Source organism: Prenolepis imparis, unplaced genomic scaffold (assembly GCF_030444845.1).
Source record: "Prenolepis imparis isolate NDT839.2.m4 unplaced genomic scaffold, iyPreImpa1.0 SCAF_4, whole genome shotgun sequence".
Classification (NCBI taxonomy): domain Eukaryota; kingdom Metazoa; phylum Arthropoda; class Insecta; order Hymenoptera; family Formicidae; genus Prenolepis; species Prenolepis imparis.
The window spans coordinates 16,506,553-16,524,047 of NW_028141162.1; the positions used below are offsets into that span (position 1 = coordinate 16,506,553).

The following is a 17,495-nucleotide window of genomic DNA, read 5'->3' on the forward strand; positions in this document are numbered from 1 at the left end:
ATATAAATATTTAAAAGAAAAAGTAAATTTGTCTATATAAAGGAAGCGATAAGCAATAAAGCTGATAGTTAAAGAATGGTTTCCGAAGCTTTTGTAAAAATTGCCTTGAACAATAGTAAACTTTCACTCACATTCTTCTTTTAACTGACAAGTAAGATGTGCGTAAATATACTGTCACCCTTTTTCTCACGATTCTTTATTGTTACATCGAACATTTGTCTTTTTCTCACATTCTTTGTGTAGACACAGCGAAAGCGTTCATTTCTTTGTAATAAAAGAAAATTCTACATAGGACATTCGTCGAAATGGTCATCACAATTTTTTAGCCATTTCCAACTGTACATAAAAAAATTATTTTTATAACTCTAATTACGAATGTAATCTTGTACAGTTACTGATTTTAATTCTTTCTAGCAACGTGTTGAACCTTTTTATTTTTAATACACCTGCCTCCGCGAGGCAAATTAATTCATTCACTCATGAAGACGTAAATAAATAAAAGTTAAAATAAATAAATAAAATTTAAGTATGTAACCGGTCGTTGAATTTTAGCGATGCTTATTCGCGCGTTCATTACGAGATGACGTGCAAAAGCGTTGCACACTGAATATCAGCCGCGGTTAGATAACCGCGGCACGACATGTCGAGTACCAGAATGGAATACGAATAAGAATGTTAATCTTTCGGACGTTGTGTCGTAGAAAGAAGGGAAGGAAAGAGGGAACGAAGCAAATGGGGTGGCTCATTTACCCCACTGCACGTTTAGTTTCGCGCAGGCGCATACATATACGTACGTATCTCACGATATCTCCTCCCGTATAATTCCAAATGTCAAAATGATCCACTTTTCACTGCGTTTTTTTAAGCTCTTTGCATCGTGCTTGCGCGGCGATTTAACTTCTTTCGTATTTGTGTCGGTATTGAAAAACTTTAATAAAATTTATATAAAAGAAAATTAATAAAATATAATATTTATCATATAATGAATTATTTATTTATTGTATAATATAATTATTTTATTGATTATATTTATTGCATAGTATTATAATATTATTATAATTATATAATAGTTATTATAATATTGATTATAATATTTGTTGCAATATTAACAAAATGATTTTAAAACGTAGAATAAGATACATCCTAAATTCAATCAATCTGAATATAATATTCTAATTTAATTTCAAAACCACTTATATCCAGAAAAATATCTACAATGAATAAAATTCGACGAAAAATATTTTCAATGTAAACTGATTAAAAACGCGTGGTTTCTATTTTTCTCTTGTATTCTATTACTTATGCTTTATTTCCGACTACTCTATTAAATAAATGTTATGTACGAGTGAAAACAAAAAATACTTGACTTTATCTAAAGCCGAAATTTCGATCGGCGGGCGCGAAACGGCCGGCCGAATCGTATTATCGAAATTGGATAGGGATGGAAAATTCGAAAAAAATGCAAATGCGAGTAGCAGTTATCGAATCGTAAAGGGAGCGGTGCGAAACTCACCCCCGGCCACCTTATCGTCAGCAGGGTTGAAGTCCGGTCGGTCGGTCGTTCCGTCCGAAGATAAGCCCGTGTCCATTTGCAATATCTAATCTCGTTGCGGACGATGTCTAAAGAGCCTCCAGACGACGCTTGATAATTCGATTTACTTGGAATGTCCGAATCAACTCAAGAATAATATAATATGCATGTGGATAGCTACATCGAGTTGCATATTTATATTTCGAAGATTGATTACGGAAATGCACAAATGGATCTCTGAATCAAAATGTAATGTACTTGTAATTAAAGTATCGTATCAATATAATTTTTATAATATACAAAGCAACATCGACAATTTAATTAGAAAAATATGTATTCTCTATAGCAAAATTGAGAGTTAAAATTTTATTAAATTAAATTAAATTAAAATTAAATTTGAATTAATTTAATTAATTTACAAATTTTATTTAATTATATCAAAGAGAAGACGCAAAGAGAAATTTTTACGAAACTTTGTTGTCTCGAATAAAGTCTCAAATAAAATTCTATTATTTATTACGACTGTCTTGTGCACAAAGTTCATCAATTGAAAGTATATCGTATGATTTCGTTTCTGAAAGAAATGGTAGATAAATTGTTTTAAAACCATGGAGGGTGCGGATCTAATTCAAAGTAGTAGAAAAATGTAAAAATACACCCATGGCAATGTGACACATCAGAGCGATCAACTTAAGCCTCCCCCTTAGCCAACTCTCCGGAAAGCTTAATCAGGATCGTTGATATGCACCCTCGTACTGCATGTTCACCGCGGACAGATAGCGCAAGAACTCATAACCCTGGAACTCGGAGAGGTTTGGCCTCTTTAAATTAACTCTCTCGAGGATCTAAATTGGCTCCGGCCGATTGTAGTTGGTGCGTGGAGAAGTAATCGACTGAAGTTGACGACCAACGCTTTTCTGGGTCACCGATTAAAGGGTATGACGATGAAGGATCAGTATTTTATGATCCTGTTAACTTGTTAACGTCAAAGTTCCGACATCTCGGAATTATCCTGCATGTCGATTTTGATTTGAAAAAATTGCTAGTTTATATGGGGATCGTGTTTTTTTTTTTTTTAAATATAAGTCAGATAACATTACTCGATTATGATATTTTATTTACATTTAAATCGATTAGCCAGCATTCTTTAATATCGCCAAGCTTATATAATTATAATTTAAAGTTCAGATAAAGTGTGTTAAAACTTTTTATAATAATAAAAAGGAAAAAGTATTTATAACTATTATATTAATATATATATACGCTTTCCTATAATATCACTAAATTAAAAGAATCTATTAAACTCTTTTAATTTTATAATTCATTAGCTATGTTTGATAAAAAGTGTGTGTACGTGTGTGTGTTCTGCAATGTTTCATCTTTTAAAAATAAGAGAGTTGGACTAATTTTAATGGAAATCGATGGACCAGTTTTAAAAGAGATTAATCTCCTTTTCAAATTGGTTTATTTTTAAATAAATATATTATAGACTACTTTTTATATAGTAATAAAAACAATAAAATATCGACGGAAACTCAATTTGGAGAATTTTAGGCAGAACAATTAAAGAATGCTATTCTCAAACTATTGACAATAATGAGATGGACATAAATGAGTCTTGTCGACATTTTAGCTATATTTGCAAATTTCAAGAAACACTTTGATAATAATTAATGTTATAGTAAATAATCAATTTGTTTTTTAACAGAAAAATTTCTGGCATGTATGTCTAAAAATATATAGAAATTTATAATTTCATTAACTATTTTAATTGTAAATTAATCTGGAAAGGGAGTTCTAATTATTTTAATATACTTATTTTAATTCATCATTTATTTAAATATTTCAATTCATCTCAAATTGTGTAATCAGATTAATCTACATAATAAGAGAAAAAGCAACTTAAATTTTTTATTTAATCCAATATTAAAAAACAGTCTGTCAATACAAAGGATGTGAAGGATTAGATCTATATCAGGATTCTTAAGGTTGCATGGTATTAATTTAATCTTTTAAATCTTTGTGCACCAAAGATTTGCACAATAATTTATGCGAGGAATTTCTAAACTTTTCTCAACAATAGTGCCATTATCTTATATTTAAATACAGATATAATTCTGTGCGATAATAAATATTTATTTCTAAGATACATCTTTGATGAATATCTTCGATAAATATCTTCGATCAATATTGTCTCTTATAGGATTGTCTCTTTTCTTTCAAAACACATTTTTTCCTATTTATTATCACACAGAATTATATCTGTATTCAAATATAAGATAACGACACTATTGTTGAGAAAAGATAGTTAGAAATTCCTCATAAATTAACGATACATTATTGGAGTTTTACGATCTTTGAACCAAAGATTTATATATCACGCAACCTTAAGAATCCTGATACAAATTAATCACGCGGCTTATTTTTAAATGAAGAAATATCGAAACGTCCTTTCAAAAACTAAATCGGAGTTGCGGAAGGGAGATTCCGTCTAGTCACGACGGCGCGAATAATTATCAGCGAGGAAATAGCTTCGCGCGCGAAAGAAGTGTATGTGCGGAATAAAATCGCGCGAGGAGAGGAAGGAGCCAAGGATCGTCGCGGCAGTGACAATCGGTAATTTCTTCGGTCATCGATCATCGGCCGCGACGCGCCGTGATTGGTCGAGCGGACGGGGTTGCGCCGGGAATGGGCCGCGCCGATTGGCCCGGAACCGGTGTGAGAAAATCTCTCGCGGTGTTCAATGCCTGTCGAGCCGGGATGATTTATCGCAATGACGCTCTTTTCTTCTTCCTCTCGCCGGCTTCTCGTTTTCCCGCCAAATTAGCGACGCAAGACGAGACGCGTCTACGATTTTCGGACTTTTCAATAGATTTTTGCAGGATACGATGCAGAATCTCTTCTCCTGTCACTACACTTTTCTTTCAATCGAATTAAAATTCTGTGTTTTATTTTTAAGGGACAATGGCAAGTATCCTGTTTTAATTGTGTTAAAATCGTTGATGAGAAAGTTCGACAAAAAGTAACATTTTGTGACACTAAATAAAAATTCAATAACAATTTTGGTTTCTAAATTGCTCTATCGTGTCATAAATAAGTGTCATTAAAATACAATAACTCTTTCTTGCGGCTTTAACTGTGACTTAAATTTTCCAAAATGATAATGAAGCAATTTGGAAAGCGAAATGCTATTCAGCGTCATAAAAATTATAAGTTTTTACCTCTCTCTCATCTCTCTTTTGCGTTTTTTTTTTTTTTTTTTGTTGAGTTGGGACGATCCTTGAAAAAACCCTATATAGTATTTTTATTACAAGAAATATTTCACAACACAAAGAACGTCTGAAAGACACGTCAATTTATCGATCGTTTCGTCGTTTGGTTGTTCTTTCGATGCCTTTTGGATTTCCATTACTGTCGTATAAGTTTGTCGTGTATAATAAAAAGATTCTCTCTGGAGATCAATTTATATATATACATATAAAATTCCTTATATATAATCATTTTTATATTATATTAAGTACCTTATCATTTCTATCATTAATAAATATCAGCTGATTGTAATAATGGCATAAAGTGATATATAATATAAATTATAAAATTTTAACTAATATTCTACTAAATTCCACTATATAAAATTCTTTTATTATTACGATACAATCACTGTTATCGAACAATTTTGAATAAACTCTCGCAGAGAAGAACCCGTTAATCGTTGTTTGCCGGCGATTCTGGCAGTTTGTAAATTAATTAAATCCCCAACGCGCTATGTAATCACGCTGATCGTCCGAACGAGATGAAAATTATCGGATTCCTGGAAAGCGGAAGCCCATGAATCTTCCTCCCCGATTCGATGGCTTTGTTATCAAAATTTCGGAATAAATCCCGAGATTGCGACGATATAAAGCGATCGTCGTTCGTTCGTAAGGACCCTCCTCTCCCCCTCTTTGCATATGTCGTCCCCTATCTGAGATTCGCATAATATAATGCAACGTGGATGCACATTATTCGGGCTCTCCTATGCAAGCGGACAGATATACTGGAAATATCCTGCATGCAACATTGTTCGCGAAACAATGGAGTCTGTAGTCTCCTCTCCCCCCGATTCCCGGTTCACTTTTTCGTTCCATTTCACCACCCGAAGTCCGCGAGACTTCGTGCCCCGACCATCCCCCGATACGCGAGCAAATGCACTTCTCGAGCCTTCTTTCTTATAGCTTTGGCCGCGGCAAATTATGATTGCCCTAATTTCCTTTGACTCACGACTATCCGTTCTCCCCCGTGACATCGTGACTCGCCAGCACGAAGGACAAGATAATTCCCAGAAGAGCCCGTCGGAACGGATGAACATTGATGTCAGAATGGAAGTCACGTTAACTTTATGTTACATTTGCCGCTATATCCTAACGAGCATGTAAAAGAGCATTATGATTGGTTACATTGAAATTTGATCAGTCAATAAGTTGTACGTGTATCTTAAATTTAAAGCATCATACTACATACGTTAAAACTTATATATTATTATTATATATTATTATTATTATATTAAATTATATTAAATGTAATATTATATAATATTAATTTGTAATATAATATAATATAATTATATATTAAATAATATTATATTATTTATATATTTTTTATTTTTTAATACTGTCTTTTTGTTTTGCAATAGCAGTAACTATTTATATATTATATTATTTTATTTTTATATCATCGCAAATATGTATGATAAATTTGCAAAATTCCCCCCCAAAAATGTGAAAAATGAAATGATTGCTCGAGAGAACAAAATTAATTTCTTAAGAAGAGAGTATCATACATCAAATATTTGAAAAACATACAGAAGCTACAAAAAAGTCATAATACAATCCATAATCTAATCTTTATATACATATTCAACATATTGTCTCTCTATATCTTTTGATTTTCAATTATGACGATTTCTCAAGATTATGACTTTGCATATCCACTCGAAATGTAATCGATGCTTTATCATTATTTAGATATTAAATTATTAAATGGTAAATACGATAAATGATGGTAAGTGAAATGTGAATAATAATAAATGCGCGGTGATAAAAAGACGAACGATTGGCTATGAATATTAGATAAGAGGGGATATTGGATAAAGAAAGTTTCATACTAATATTCGCGTAGCGCGAATATAGGGAGGAGGGGAGGAGTATACAGAAACTTTCAAAGTGTAATACTTAGGCGTCGTAAATTCATTTAAACCCTCGGTGACGTAATATTTTGCCAAGACGTTCAGAGAATAGAGTTAAACGCGTCCCGAACAAAGTTACATTATCTCCGAGAAAACTTGCAACAAGCGAATCTCCGCGGAAAGAATAACGGACAATATTTTTTCGCGCAGTTAAATTGGACAATAATTTGCTAAGCAAATTATAATGAATATACGACAAAAATAATTTGAATCATATTACGCTTTAATAAATTTTAAGCAAAAAGAAACTAAATTTTTTTCAAGCTATGGAAACCAAGATATTTTTCTTATTAAAAATTGAAATATTGAATATCTGAAGAGATGATTTTTTTTCCTAATAGTATAAAATAGAGTATATATAATGTGTGTTAATTTGTTATATTATAATTCGATAAAAACTAATCCGAGTTTCTTCATGAGATTCTTCGTGCAATTAGTTTTTTTTAGATAAAAAAAATTAGAGAATAAAGTTATTAACGAGAAAACGCAGATTTAGATTGACAATCTGCTCCTTTTTAAAATCTTTGACAGAGCATAATTAAATTTTGTTCAAATGAGTCATAAATGTGGCTTGGAACATCCATGCTGATCGTTATATAACGAGCGATAATTGTATGTAATGTGTGATGTGATTTGTTGTGTTTATTCTAATATCTGTAAGATATATTTATCAAAACGTGGAAAAAATTTGTTCCGTTAGTGTGATAAAATTATTCTCACGTTGAGTGTTATTGTAATATTTTTTGAAAAAAGAATAAACAAATAAAAGAATTTACTTCATGTCCTTCACAGCAAATATTTACATATTATGGTGCAACGCGTTATCTCCTTCTTATCAAAAGGGACAGAAGAATAAATATCTCTGCTAAATTTTTAGAATCTTTTCATTTTTAGTACAATAGAAAAATTTACTGCGCTTGATAAGATAACAAAATAATGTTCGACGAGTTCAATCTTTGCTTGTTATTTTTTTTATTTTGAAAGGAAATATTTTTTTATTTTCCATATATTGTTTATTCATTTTTTTCTATACTTTTACTTCCTTACTTAATTTTATTATCGTATTATGATAAATAGATTACATATGTTCTGACAAATGTTGTATTAAATTTTCTTATACAAATGTCAGTAAACTGTCAATAAAAATTATATATTTACGCATGTATAGTTTTATATCGCGCTATTATATTATCCGAGAGAACATTCAGATATAGTCCAATTAGATATTTAGATTTCTAATCGAATCCTAAATCATATATATTTTTTATGTTCTCCAGTTTTATAGTGCGTCTAACATAAAATCGTTGTAAACCAGAAATTCCATCTGGCAATCGTTATTAGCTATGTATTAAAAGTTGACGTTTAGGACACCGATATAAGCCACATTCAAAGTTATAACATGGAACACATCTTAAGTAACAAAGATGATGTTTAAACGATTCTCCACAAAGTAGCGATGTAAATGCATTTAGTACATAATACATCGTCATCTTCTCCGAAATGCCAGTCTCAAGAAATAAAATTTTTGAGTTATGCCAGCAGGATAAACCGAGCTCTAAAAACATAAGGAAATTTAAATTTTATATTAACTTATATACAAAGTTATATATACTTTAAATTAATATTTTTTTAAATAAAATTAAATTTATATTATATTAAATAAATAAAAATTTATATTTTATTAAAATTTATATCTAAAAAAACAAAATCTTTACATTATTAAATAATTACACTTTATTCATAAAAATTTAATTCTTAAACTTAAAAATATATCTGTTATATACTAAAATTAATAGAGAAAAAAATTTTTTCAGCGTAAATATATTCATCATATCATATATGCGTGTGATAATAATTTTCGTATATAAAAATAATTATTTAACGAAAAATATTAATAAAAAAAGACGGTGCTCGCCATATGTGTTCGTGCTTTTATCTCGAATTTTAAATTGCATTTAATAATGCAAACACACGAATGACATAATTTGTCTCGAAATTGTTATACCCGTTAGAATGAAAAACTTAGGGCACACCCTGACGTCTCTATTTCATGTCATATTTCTACCTTGTCTCTCCGGACAGAGTCGCAATTGAAATTCTCGAATCTCGTTGGCAAATTTTCGCGAGGAACCGAGCGGACGCGAACAAAGGATTTTTGCGCCTCGTCCTCGTCGGCGCTTCGCGTTCTTCTTCTTGCGACGAGAAAAGGGGGCCCGGGTAGAGCGAGGGGTACGAGAGAGAGCCGGGACGCAAGAAGAAGAAATCGAACCGCGGTCTCTCTCGCATGGCGGATCGACGACGCATCGAAAATTAATGTGAATACCACGAAACTGGTCCCCGCGGTATTCGCCCGCGGGAACGGTATTTCTGTATTTACCAATAGTATCGATAATATTTCTTCATTCTCCGCCCTTTTCTCTCTCTCTCTTTCTCTTCCCCTCCCCCCTTTCTTCTCTCTCTGTCTCTCTTTCGTGCGTCCGACGATAAGATCTCTCTCGTGGGAGACGACGCGACCCCCGGAAATTATAGGTTTTCGCGGTTTGAATTATTTCCTGTTCTCGACTCGCGCGAGAGTAAAACCATCGAAGTAAAGAACGCAGCCGCACGATGGGAATGGGACTGATTGGGGCTCGTTATGGCCTTTTCTCTTCCTCTCATTTCTCTCTCTCTCTCTCTCTCCTCGAGCGAAAGATCATGCGAGGCTCAGGTGCTGATACCCCGAATTAATCCTTTCGATATATCCGTTCGTGTATCACCTATTAACTCTTTATACATCGAAACGAATAAGAACGCGGATGAAAAGAGGACGTTTACTTATTTTTATTTATTTTTTCAATCGAAGATATTTTTGATACGTACCTATATATTTGATAGATATATTTTAATCTCGAGAGGGGGGTGGGAGATACTCATAATCAGCTGATCTAATATCTGCTTTTTCTACTTATTTTTATTTTATTTTATTTTATTACTACGATAATTATTTGATTTTTAAATTTACTTATATTATTTCTCTCTCTCTCTTAGAAGTATGATGACTAAATATTTTTGTTCTGAGAGTTTAGCCCCTTATTACGCTCTAGACATAAAATTAAATAGGTTAAGCCGCTAAATTGATAAACAAACAATCTACGAGTAATAGTGCGATTTTTTTTTTTATAACTCGTGTCTATATCATATTTTTGCTAAAAACTTGCAGTCCGCGAAAGAGGATGGCGAGCGGTCACCTATAGCGGCGAATATCGCGATTAAAGATTCGTGGAAAGCGTGTGAACGAACTTTAATTGTATCGCGCCACGGACAAACAAAAGAATCGAGCAGCGATGTGTCTCACTCCTCGGAGAGATGTTCCCCTCTCCAACCCCCTTTCATCCCGTCCTCCTCCTTGATATCCCGCGCGTATATACCTTGCTGAACCCCTCATCTCGCACGTTCTCGAATCGACCAGGAAGGGAGGAAAGAGAAGACAAGAGGAGAGGGGGGTGGGAGAATGTTCAAGGTTAAGGCAAATCGTGCCGCGGAGATGACGTCAGGATGCAGTTAAACTAGTTTTAGTTTTAGTCCGTGGTCCAGCCGCGCGCTCCGGAATCAGGCCCGGACAAAGAAGAGGCTTGTGTAGGAACCACCGGTCTCGAGGATGAAAGGAGTGAAGAGGAGAAGCGAGGAAGAGATAAAGAGAAATGAGTGGAAGGGGGGAGGAAACGCGCGATCTTTTCCGGTCGCGGGGTGATCGACGAGGGAGAGATCGCTCCATTTTTCCTTTATTGATTTCGCTTGATAATATTGGGTCCAGCGCGACGATAAGACGAGAGACCGAAAGAGAGAGACGAGGAGAAAAAGGCCGCGGTAACCTTGAGACGTCAGCGTCCGGAGAACGCTTGATTAACTGGTTCTTTGTTGCTAACTAGACGCCGCCGTCGTAAAATGCCCGTTTGCTGAAATTACTATCGCCCGAGCGACTCTACTTGCGACATATAAATATTAATGTCTGCGAGAGAGAGGGGGGAGGAGACATGAGAGTGCGTTTTGATGTGTTTTGTCCTTTGATTTGAAACTCGTTGGGTCGAAATCGCGTGTAAACTCATCATCGTGTCTTATTAAAATTATTATAGGTGACTGTCAAAGAAAGAGAGAGAGAGAGAGAGAGAGAAGACAGAGAGATTAGCATTAATTTTCTGCTTGATATGTCACGATATGCTAAAACATTTTTACATGTAATGGCTTTGATATTTGATACAAGAGTTTAACCCTCTTTCTTCGAAAAAATCTGAACATATATTTTACATGAAGATGTATTATAATATTATATAATAAATCTGGAAAAAAATTTGCGTATATAGACAAAGATATCCTCCGTTGAAGTTTAGAGCACATTATTGAATTGAAAATTAAAAATTTATTCACCTAATTAAATCTTTTAATGATTATTTAATATTTAATTGGCGTTATTTATCCAAATTATTTAGTAGCTGTTACTAAATCCTGATACTAAATTCTTATTTCAGTATACGACATCATTATCTTCTAGTCTCATCGCTTGAATGACAACAGAACGACCGAACGTACACAATAACACGTGTAAATAATAGGAAAATATGTGAAGGTCACAAAATATTTTGAACGCATTCTAAAATAATTTTATGTGAAATATTCTGTATTCTTTAAATTTAATTAATTATATTAATTAGTAATAAACGGTTAATGTATCACGATAATCCTGCGCGATTTGTCTATTACTGTGTATTCTTAATACAAAAGTGATTAATAAAATTACATAGAAATCGATGACAAATTCAAAGCGTGATATATATTCAAATTTAAACATTAAAAAATTATTCCCTTAAATATCGAAATAAAACAATAATTTATAATTACATTCTTCTCTATTGCTGCGATTTTTATCGCAAATAAATCGCGTGATTTGTGATCACTATAAATTATTTAATGTAGTATAAAATAAATATATGCCAAATACATATTTTGTTCTTTTTATCACTTTAATTTCGATAAATAAACTTATCGCACATTTTTTAAATCGAATTTTATTTGAAAAATAAAATTTACATACTTTTGTTTTAATTAAATAAAATATTTTGTTTTGATTAAATAAAATATTATCAAATATTATGACTTATTATCACAAATTGTGAAAGATTTTAAAGAGCACTATATTTGTGTACATTTTTTGACACAAAACGATTGAAGAAATTATTAATCATGTATATGTATATAAGCTTACATATTTCGGAATATCTAGAGCTTTTCCAGGTCTTGACTATTATCAAATTATTTTTTTATCGGAAGATATCCTATGGAATGTAAAAATAATTTTGATTTTTGGCGCAATTAAAGTTGATTTTTTAGAATTTTTTGAGATCTCAATATTTTTTAACTTTTTTATTTATTTACCTCAAAATTGTTGATGATAATTTTATTTCATATTGCATATAATCATTTGCCCTGTTTATTAGTAAATTTTTAATTTTTGTTCCACACTTCAATGAGAGGGTAAAAAAAGAATAATATTAATATATAGTTTGGATAGATAAATAAGTTTATACATTTAATCATTAATATAATGTTGCAAATATTTATCCTTTGACAGAAACGGCAATTTATTTTAATTTCGACCAAACTATTCAGAAATATACATATATATGATCTGAACAACAAAAACAAATTGAAGAATATCAAAACAATAACATAGCTACATTGAAACTTAATTTTATCATTTTATTTTTGTCATCGTTATTCGATGATTCGATTATAACACCAATGTGAAATTCATGACTTTCCTAATTAAATACACATGTTAAGCAACAATTTCAACAGCTATATACGGAGTAAAATATTATACACTTTATTAACAATCTCCTTACACGCGCTTATCTCAAATCTGATTAACAGTTGGATTTAATTAAATTTGCCAAGCGATTCCCTGCATTATATATAATATAAGGAATCCCGCAGAATTGAGTCTCGGTAAATTAAGATATCGTCAGACACCTAATAGCAGGAACATTCTACATCGAAGCGAAAAGCAGTATTCAATTAGCATCGATCAACGTTGATAGACTTCTAGTTCAGCGTCTCTGTTTCGAGAGTTCCTCGATTACCATCCCTTCGGTGCGACATATTTGCGGAAAAAGGCGAAGAATCCTTTCGGCCAGGACGAGATTTGTGGAAAGAAAAGGCGCGATGCGACACGTGCCCGGGCAACACCGGGCCCCGAAGTCGTTGGCCAGCACGAGGGTAGCCCACGGTGTAAACCGGCAATCATACGGTGGTCCAATTACCATAAGAAGAAGGGCTCTAATTTCACACAATGCTCCCTTTTTTTCTCCTCAGGGCGGACCACGGCCGGTCGCGATCGGACGGGTTGCACGTGGCCGACAATAGCGTTCAGACCGAGGAAGGTCGCCGATCGACTTCCACGATTTCTCAATAAGTTCTCGCGTGAAGGGAAAATGAGCCCTTCGTATCCGGGTCGTGCGTTCTGTAGGACAAAAATTTGATACGCGCGGAGAGATGAGGCCTACGAGGTGTCAGTGATCAGCTTTATACATTATATTAGATGCGCGGGATCGGCGTCATGCGTGACCCTATTCGCACCTTTTACGTGTCCTTTGAGGAAATGAAACGGCACCTTTCTCTCACAAGCGAGAAGTCCATTCGTCGTAATCGTGGACACTTCGGACAATAGCATTATATTTTATGATAATTTCTTTGAATCTAGGTAGCTTCAATCCATTAACATAGAATATGTTCTGATTATCCGATATATGCTCAATTGAAAAATATACATGTTGAATCGATATATTGAATTGCCTAAATGACAAATTTTTTATTAATGATTTTATTTAATGCTTATGCATGATAGTTTTAAGCTTATATAATTGTTTCTCCAATGTTTAATATGCCATTAATATTCAATAATGAGCAATGGTTCAAAAATGCAGACTTTCAAATAATAAATAATTTAAATATTGTCTAATTTAAATAAAATATTTATTATAAAATTTGTCCATGAAAATATAATAAATACAAGAAATATTTATTTAAAGCGCACAAGACAAAGACAAAAATAATGAGAAATAATACATTAATTTGTGAAAACAATATTAAAATATTTCATGTCTATACTTTTTTTCATATAAAAAATAAATGTTCTTAATTAATTATTGAAGATCTTCAATGAGAAATAAATATTTGAAATACTCCTTCTTTTGATTTAGATCAAATCAATTAAACATTTAAATCACAAATTCTAATTAACATAAATGAATTATTATTTTATAATCAAGCATTTATAATATAGAAAATAGCTTACGTAAATTTATTTTTTAAATAATTTTGTCTATGTATATGTCTGCATTCACATCGAATCACTAGATAAGTTTGATCACTGAGATAACTTTTTATATTTTCTTTAGTATAAATTATCCCTTCTATATATAGTCTCAAACATTTTGATAAATTCCAAGCGACGTTTAATGCACAAAGAAACTTTGATTAGATATTAAATTTCGAACTGAACGCACGGAGGAGGTTGCACCTGATTAACGTGTTATACAGTCTATTCGACGAACGCTGACGAGAAAAATGTTCAGCATCGGGTGAAGAATAAACACGAGCTTGAAAACGAGGGTGGGACATCGGCGGAACATAATAGCGACGCGCGTAAAAGCATTTAGTTTGCTCTCTGAGAGGAGAGGAGAAGGAAAAGGGAAAAAAAGGGAAAGAAAGGAAGAAAGAGAGAGAAAAAGGAGGACAGAGGTTAGCGAAGGGTCGCATCGCAGGGGAGGCTGGCTCGGTTAGAGTCGGCAAGGTTGGCATCGGACGCATTTAACGCGGTGGGGTGGCAGGGTGGGCGATTAAAATTTCAATTCGTTTTCCGCGCGAACTCTCTGACTCAGCCCTTCTCTTCCTATATATTCGTCCTTCTTCAACTCACTCAGCCGACCGCCACCTCGTTTTGCGAACTCTCGTCCGTGCTGCCAAATGACAGTCCCGACGTCGCAGAGAGAGGAACCACTTTGTTATAATTTCCTTTAATGACGCTCCCGGAATATAGAGTCGTCTCTCTCTCTCTCCCTGTCACTTTGCCGAACTCGCGGAATATTTTTATGACTCTTTTAGCGTTTTTTTCCGGCGGATCTTTCGTGTTCTTTCGCGAACTGCGGTTTGCAAAGCGTGTCATGTGTTGAAAAAAATGTGCAAAGAAATTTTTTCCGCTAAACGTTTCACTCCTATGTCTTTTTGTGTTATTATCCTCGCTAATGGCACGTTTTGATCGTAATAAAATTTACGCTACGTTAGGTCGACGATGTTAATTGCAATCTCTCTAATATAAGTTGAGCAATAACTCTCGTATGTACAATTATAGATTTTTTTCATCTACAGAAAATGTAAGAGAAGAATGTTACATAAATATCAAAATTTCTGATTAATAGTTTAATAATAATTATTTCATAAATTATCTAATAATGTTTCAAGTTTTTTTTTTTTAGTTTAATATCAGACATTTTATACATGACAGCAATTTTCGATATTATACATCTCCCTTGAAACAGTTCTGTTTGACAAATCAGAGATAATTTATCTTAGTTTACACGATCAATGAATCGCATCTAATACTTTACTTTTCTATTCAGCGTATCAGTCAAATTCTCGTTACACGTCTCGTTTTCTCATCGATATGCGTCACGCATTCATGGATTTGCGAAAGGAAGCCGCTGTCTGTCCCTCTCCTTTCTTGTACCCGCAGAGAAAAATGCTCGGGAAAAACAATTCCGTCTGTTACGAGAGAGAGAGTGAAGTCAAAGGGAAAGAGGGAGACGACGAGCGGAAGGAAGGGAACGAGAGAAAAGGACGAAAAAGCACACGTCGTCGCACGTGTTACGAGAAGAAGACTAGTAGCCCCTCTCCCGCATTTTCTTCGCACCGTAGGACTTCGTGACACGAGGGATCGCGGGGGGTTTTGGGGGGATTAGGGTGGGATTTCCTTAATAAAATGGGGCGCAAACGCCGCGCCAGCGAATATCTAGCTGATAGTGGTTCGGTCAGCTCGGCGTCCACTTCGAAAATGCCGAGCGAAGACGAAGGAGGAGCCGGAGGGAGGGAGAGGAGGAAGTGGAATCCGGAATAGAAGGGTGGCTACTGCTTAGGCTGATTCAATCTACCGCCACCCTCGCGCTAACCGACGGCCTTTTCGCCGTATTTCGAGACGTGCTGGTAAATGAAAATTGTGAAATAAAGAAAGAAAGAAACACGGGAGGTCATTCGATTAGGGAATTGAAAAATATAGGAATCTCATAATTAACAGAGCTATGGAAGAGGTAAATTCAACTGTAGAATGCTGCGGAATTATTGCGTTTCGTTTCTCGCTCTCGAGTTTTTCCACTCATTCCAGATTGATTGTTCTTTTGACGTTTAACAAAGTATTTTAAATATTGAGGAATTTTTAACAAAATTGGAAATTGCAATTAGTCGATAAAGTTTTGTCTTGCGTTTGAGCTAATTTTAAAGTTAATTTTTGTGCAAAACTTTTAACTACGATATATTAAATATTGCTTCTCTAAAAATAGTAAACAAATCGAAATATATATTATTAACTTTAGACGATCTGTAATTAAAATTCAGATCAGAATTCTATTTATAATTTTAACGTCGTATAATATAGAAAACATATATTTCAAAAAAGTGAAATAAAGTTAAAAATAGACTATTGTCTCAATTTTTGATCAACGCGAATTATGGATCATTTTAAACTTTATATATAATTAAGATATTTTCTATTTTCACTAGTTTTGTAAGCAAATCAGCATAATACTAGACTGAAACCTCAATTGCTTATTGCTGTACATTCTCGATTCTAGCTAGAGGATTAATTCATCACGCTATCTGATTTTAATATCGATCATTTATTTACTGGTTACGACCACGTGCTGCTGCGCATCCGCCCACACACGCGGCAAAGTTCTCTCCCCTGCATCAGGTGGCCGTCGCGCAATGTACAATAAACATATTCATAGTTGGAGGTTCATAAAGGGTTAGCGGCAATGGTGGTGGATGCGACTGGTGTCGGACACAAGAGGGCAAGATAGAAGGACGTGTCGCATTCCGTATGCAAAGTGCACGCGGGCCGAGAAGCCGGGTTCGCGTGTGGCGAAAAAAAGGTAATCGTAAAAAAATGCAAGGTTACCCACATTTTTTTCCTTTTTTTTTTTTATTCCATCGGGTCGTTCCGCGAACGAAGAGTCAGGTGAGAGGGATGCGCAGAAGAAAAAGAGAAGGAAAGAAGTTTAGATAAAAAGAGTTTAGATATCGTCGGATAATATCCTCGTTCACTTTTTACGCGGACACCTAACGAAAGAGAGCCTCATGACTCGGCCTAATAAAAAGTTAGGCGAATTGCCGAGAGTTACGTTTATTACTCGGCGGAATTAGGTGATCTTTGAGCAGTTCGAGGATTCAAGCGAGGGGATTTTTAGGCGGAGGTAAATGGACCGGTCCGCGCGATGATCCCTAACACGTTAAGTGCCGCAAGAATTACATTTATTTCTTCGATGATGCGATTTCCTTTATATGTATGTCGATGAATCGAAAGACGATTAAAATTTTATGCTAATCAATATTTTTATCTTTGACATTATTTGGATAATAAAATTACAAATTAGGATTTTATATTTAAAGGCAAAATTCGTCAGAAAAAAAATGCATTTGATATTTTTAGAGATA

At 33.8% G+C, this 17,495-nt stretch overlaps 1 protein-coding gene across 2 annotated transcripts in view; it reads left to right on the top strand.

The window, feature by feature from the left end:
• The window catches only part of LOC145934631 (uncharacterized), a 139,155-nt gene that overhangs the window by 58,412 nt on the left and 63,248 nt on the right, over positions 1–17,495 (top strand). Inside the window, exon 4 of one of the 2 annotated variants that reach the window (XM_083035212.1) lies at positions 11,261–11,380. The exons of the other annotated variant lie outside the window; for it this stretch is intronic. Coding sequence (XP_082891338.1) covers positions 11,261–11,296 — 36 coding nt within the window. The 3' untranslated portion in view covers positions 11,297–11,380. Of the gene's footprint in view, positions 1–11,260; positions 11,381–17,495 lie in introns of those variants that run through there. 2 annotated transcript variants of the gene reach the window in all.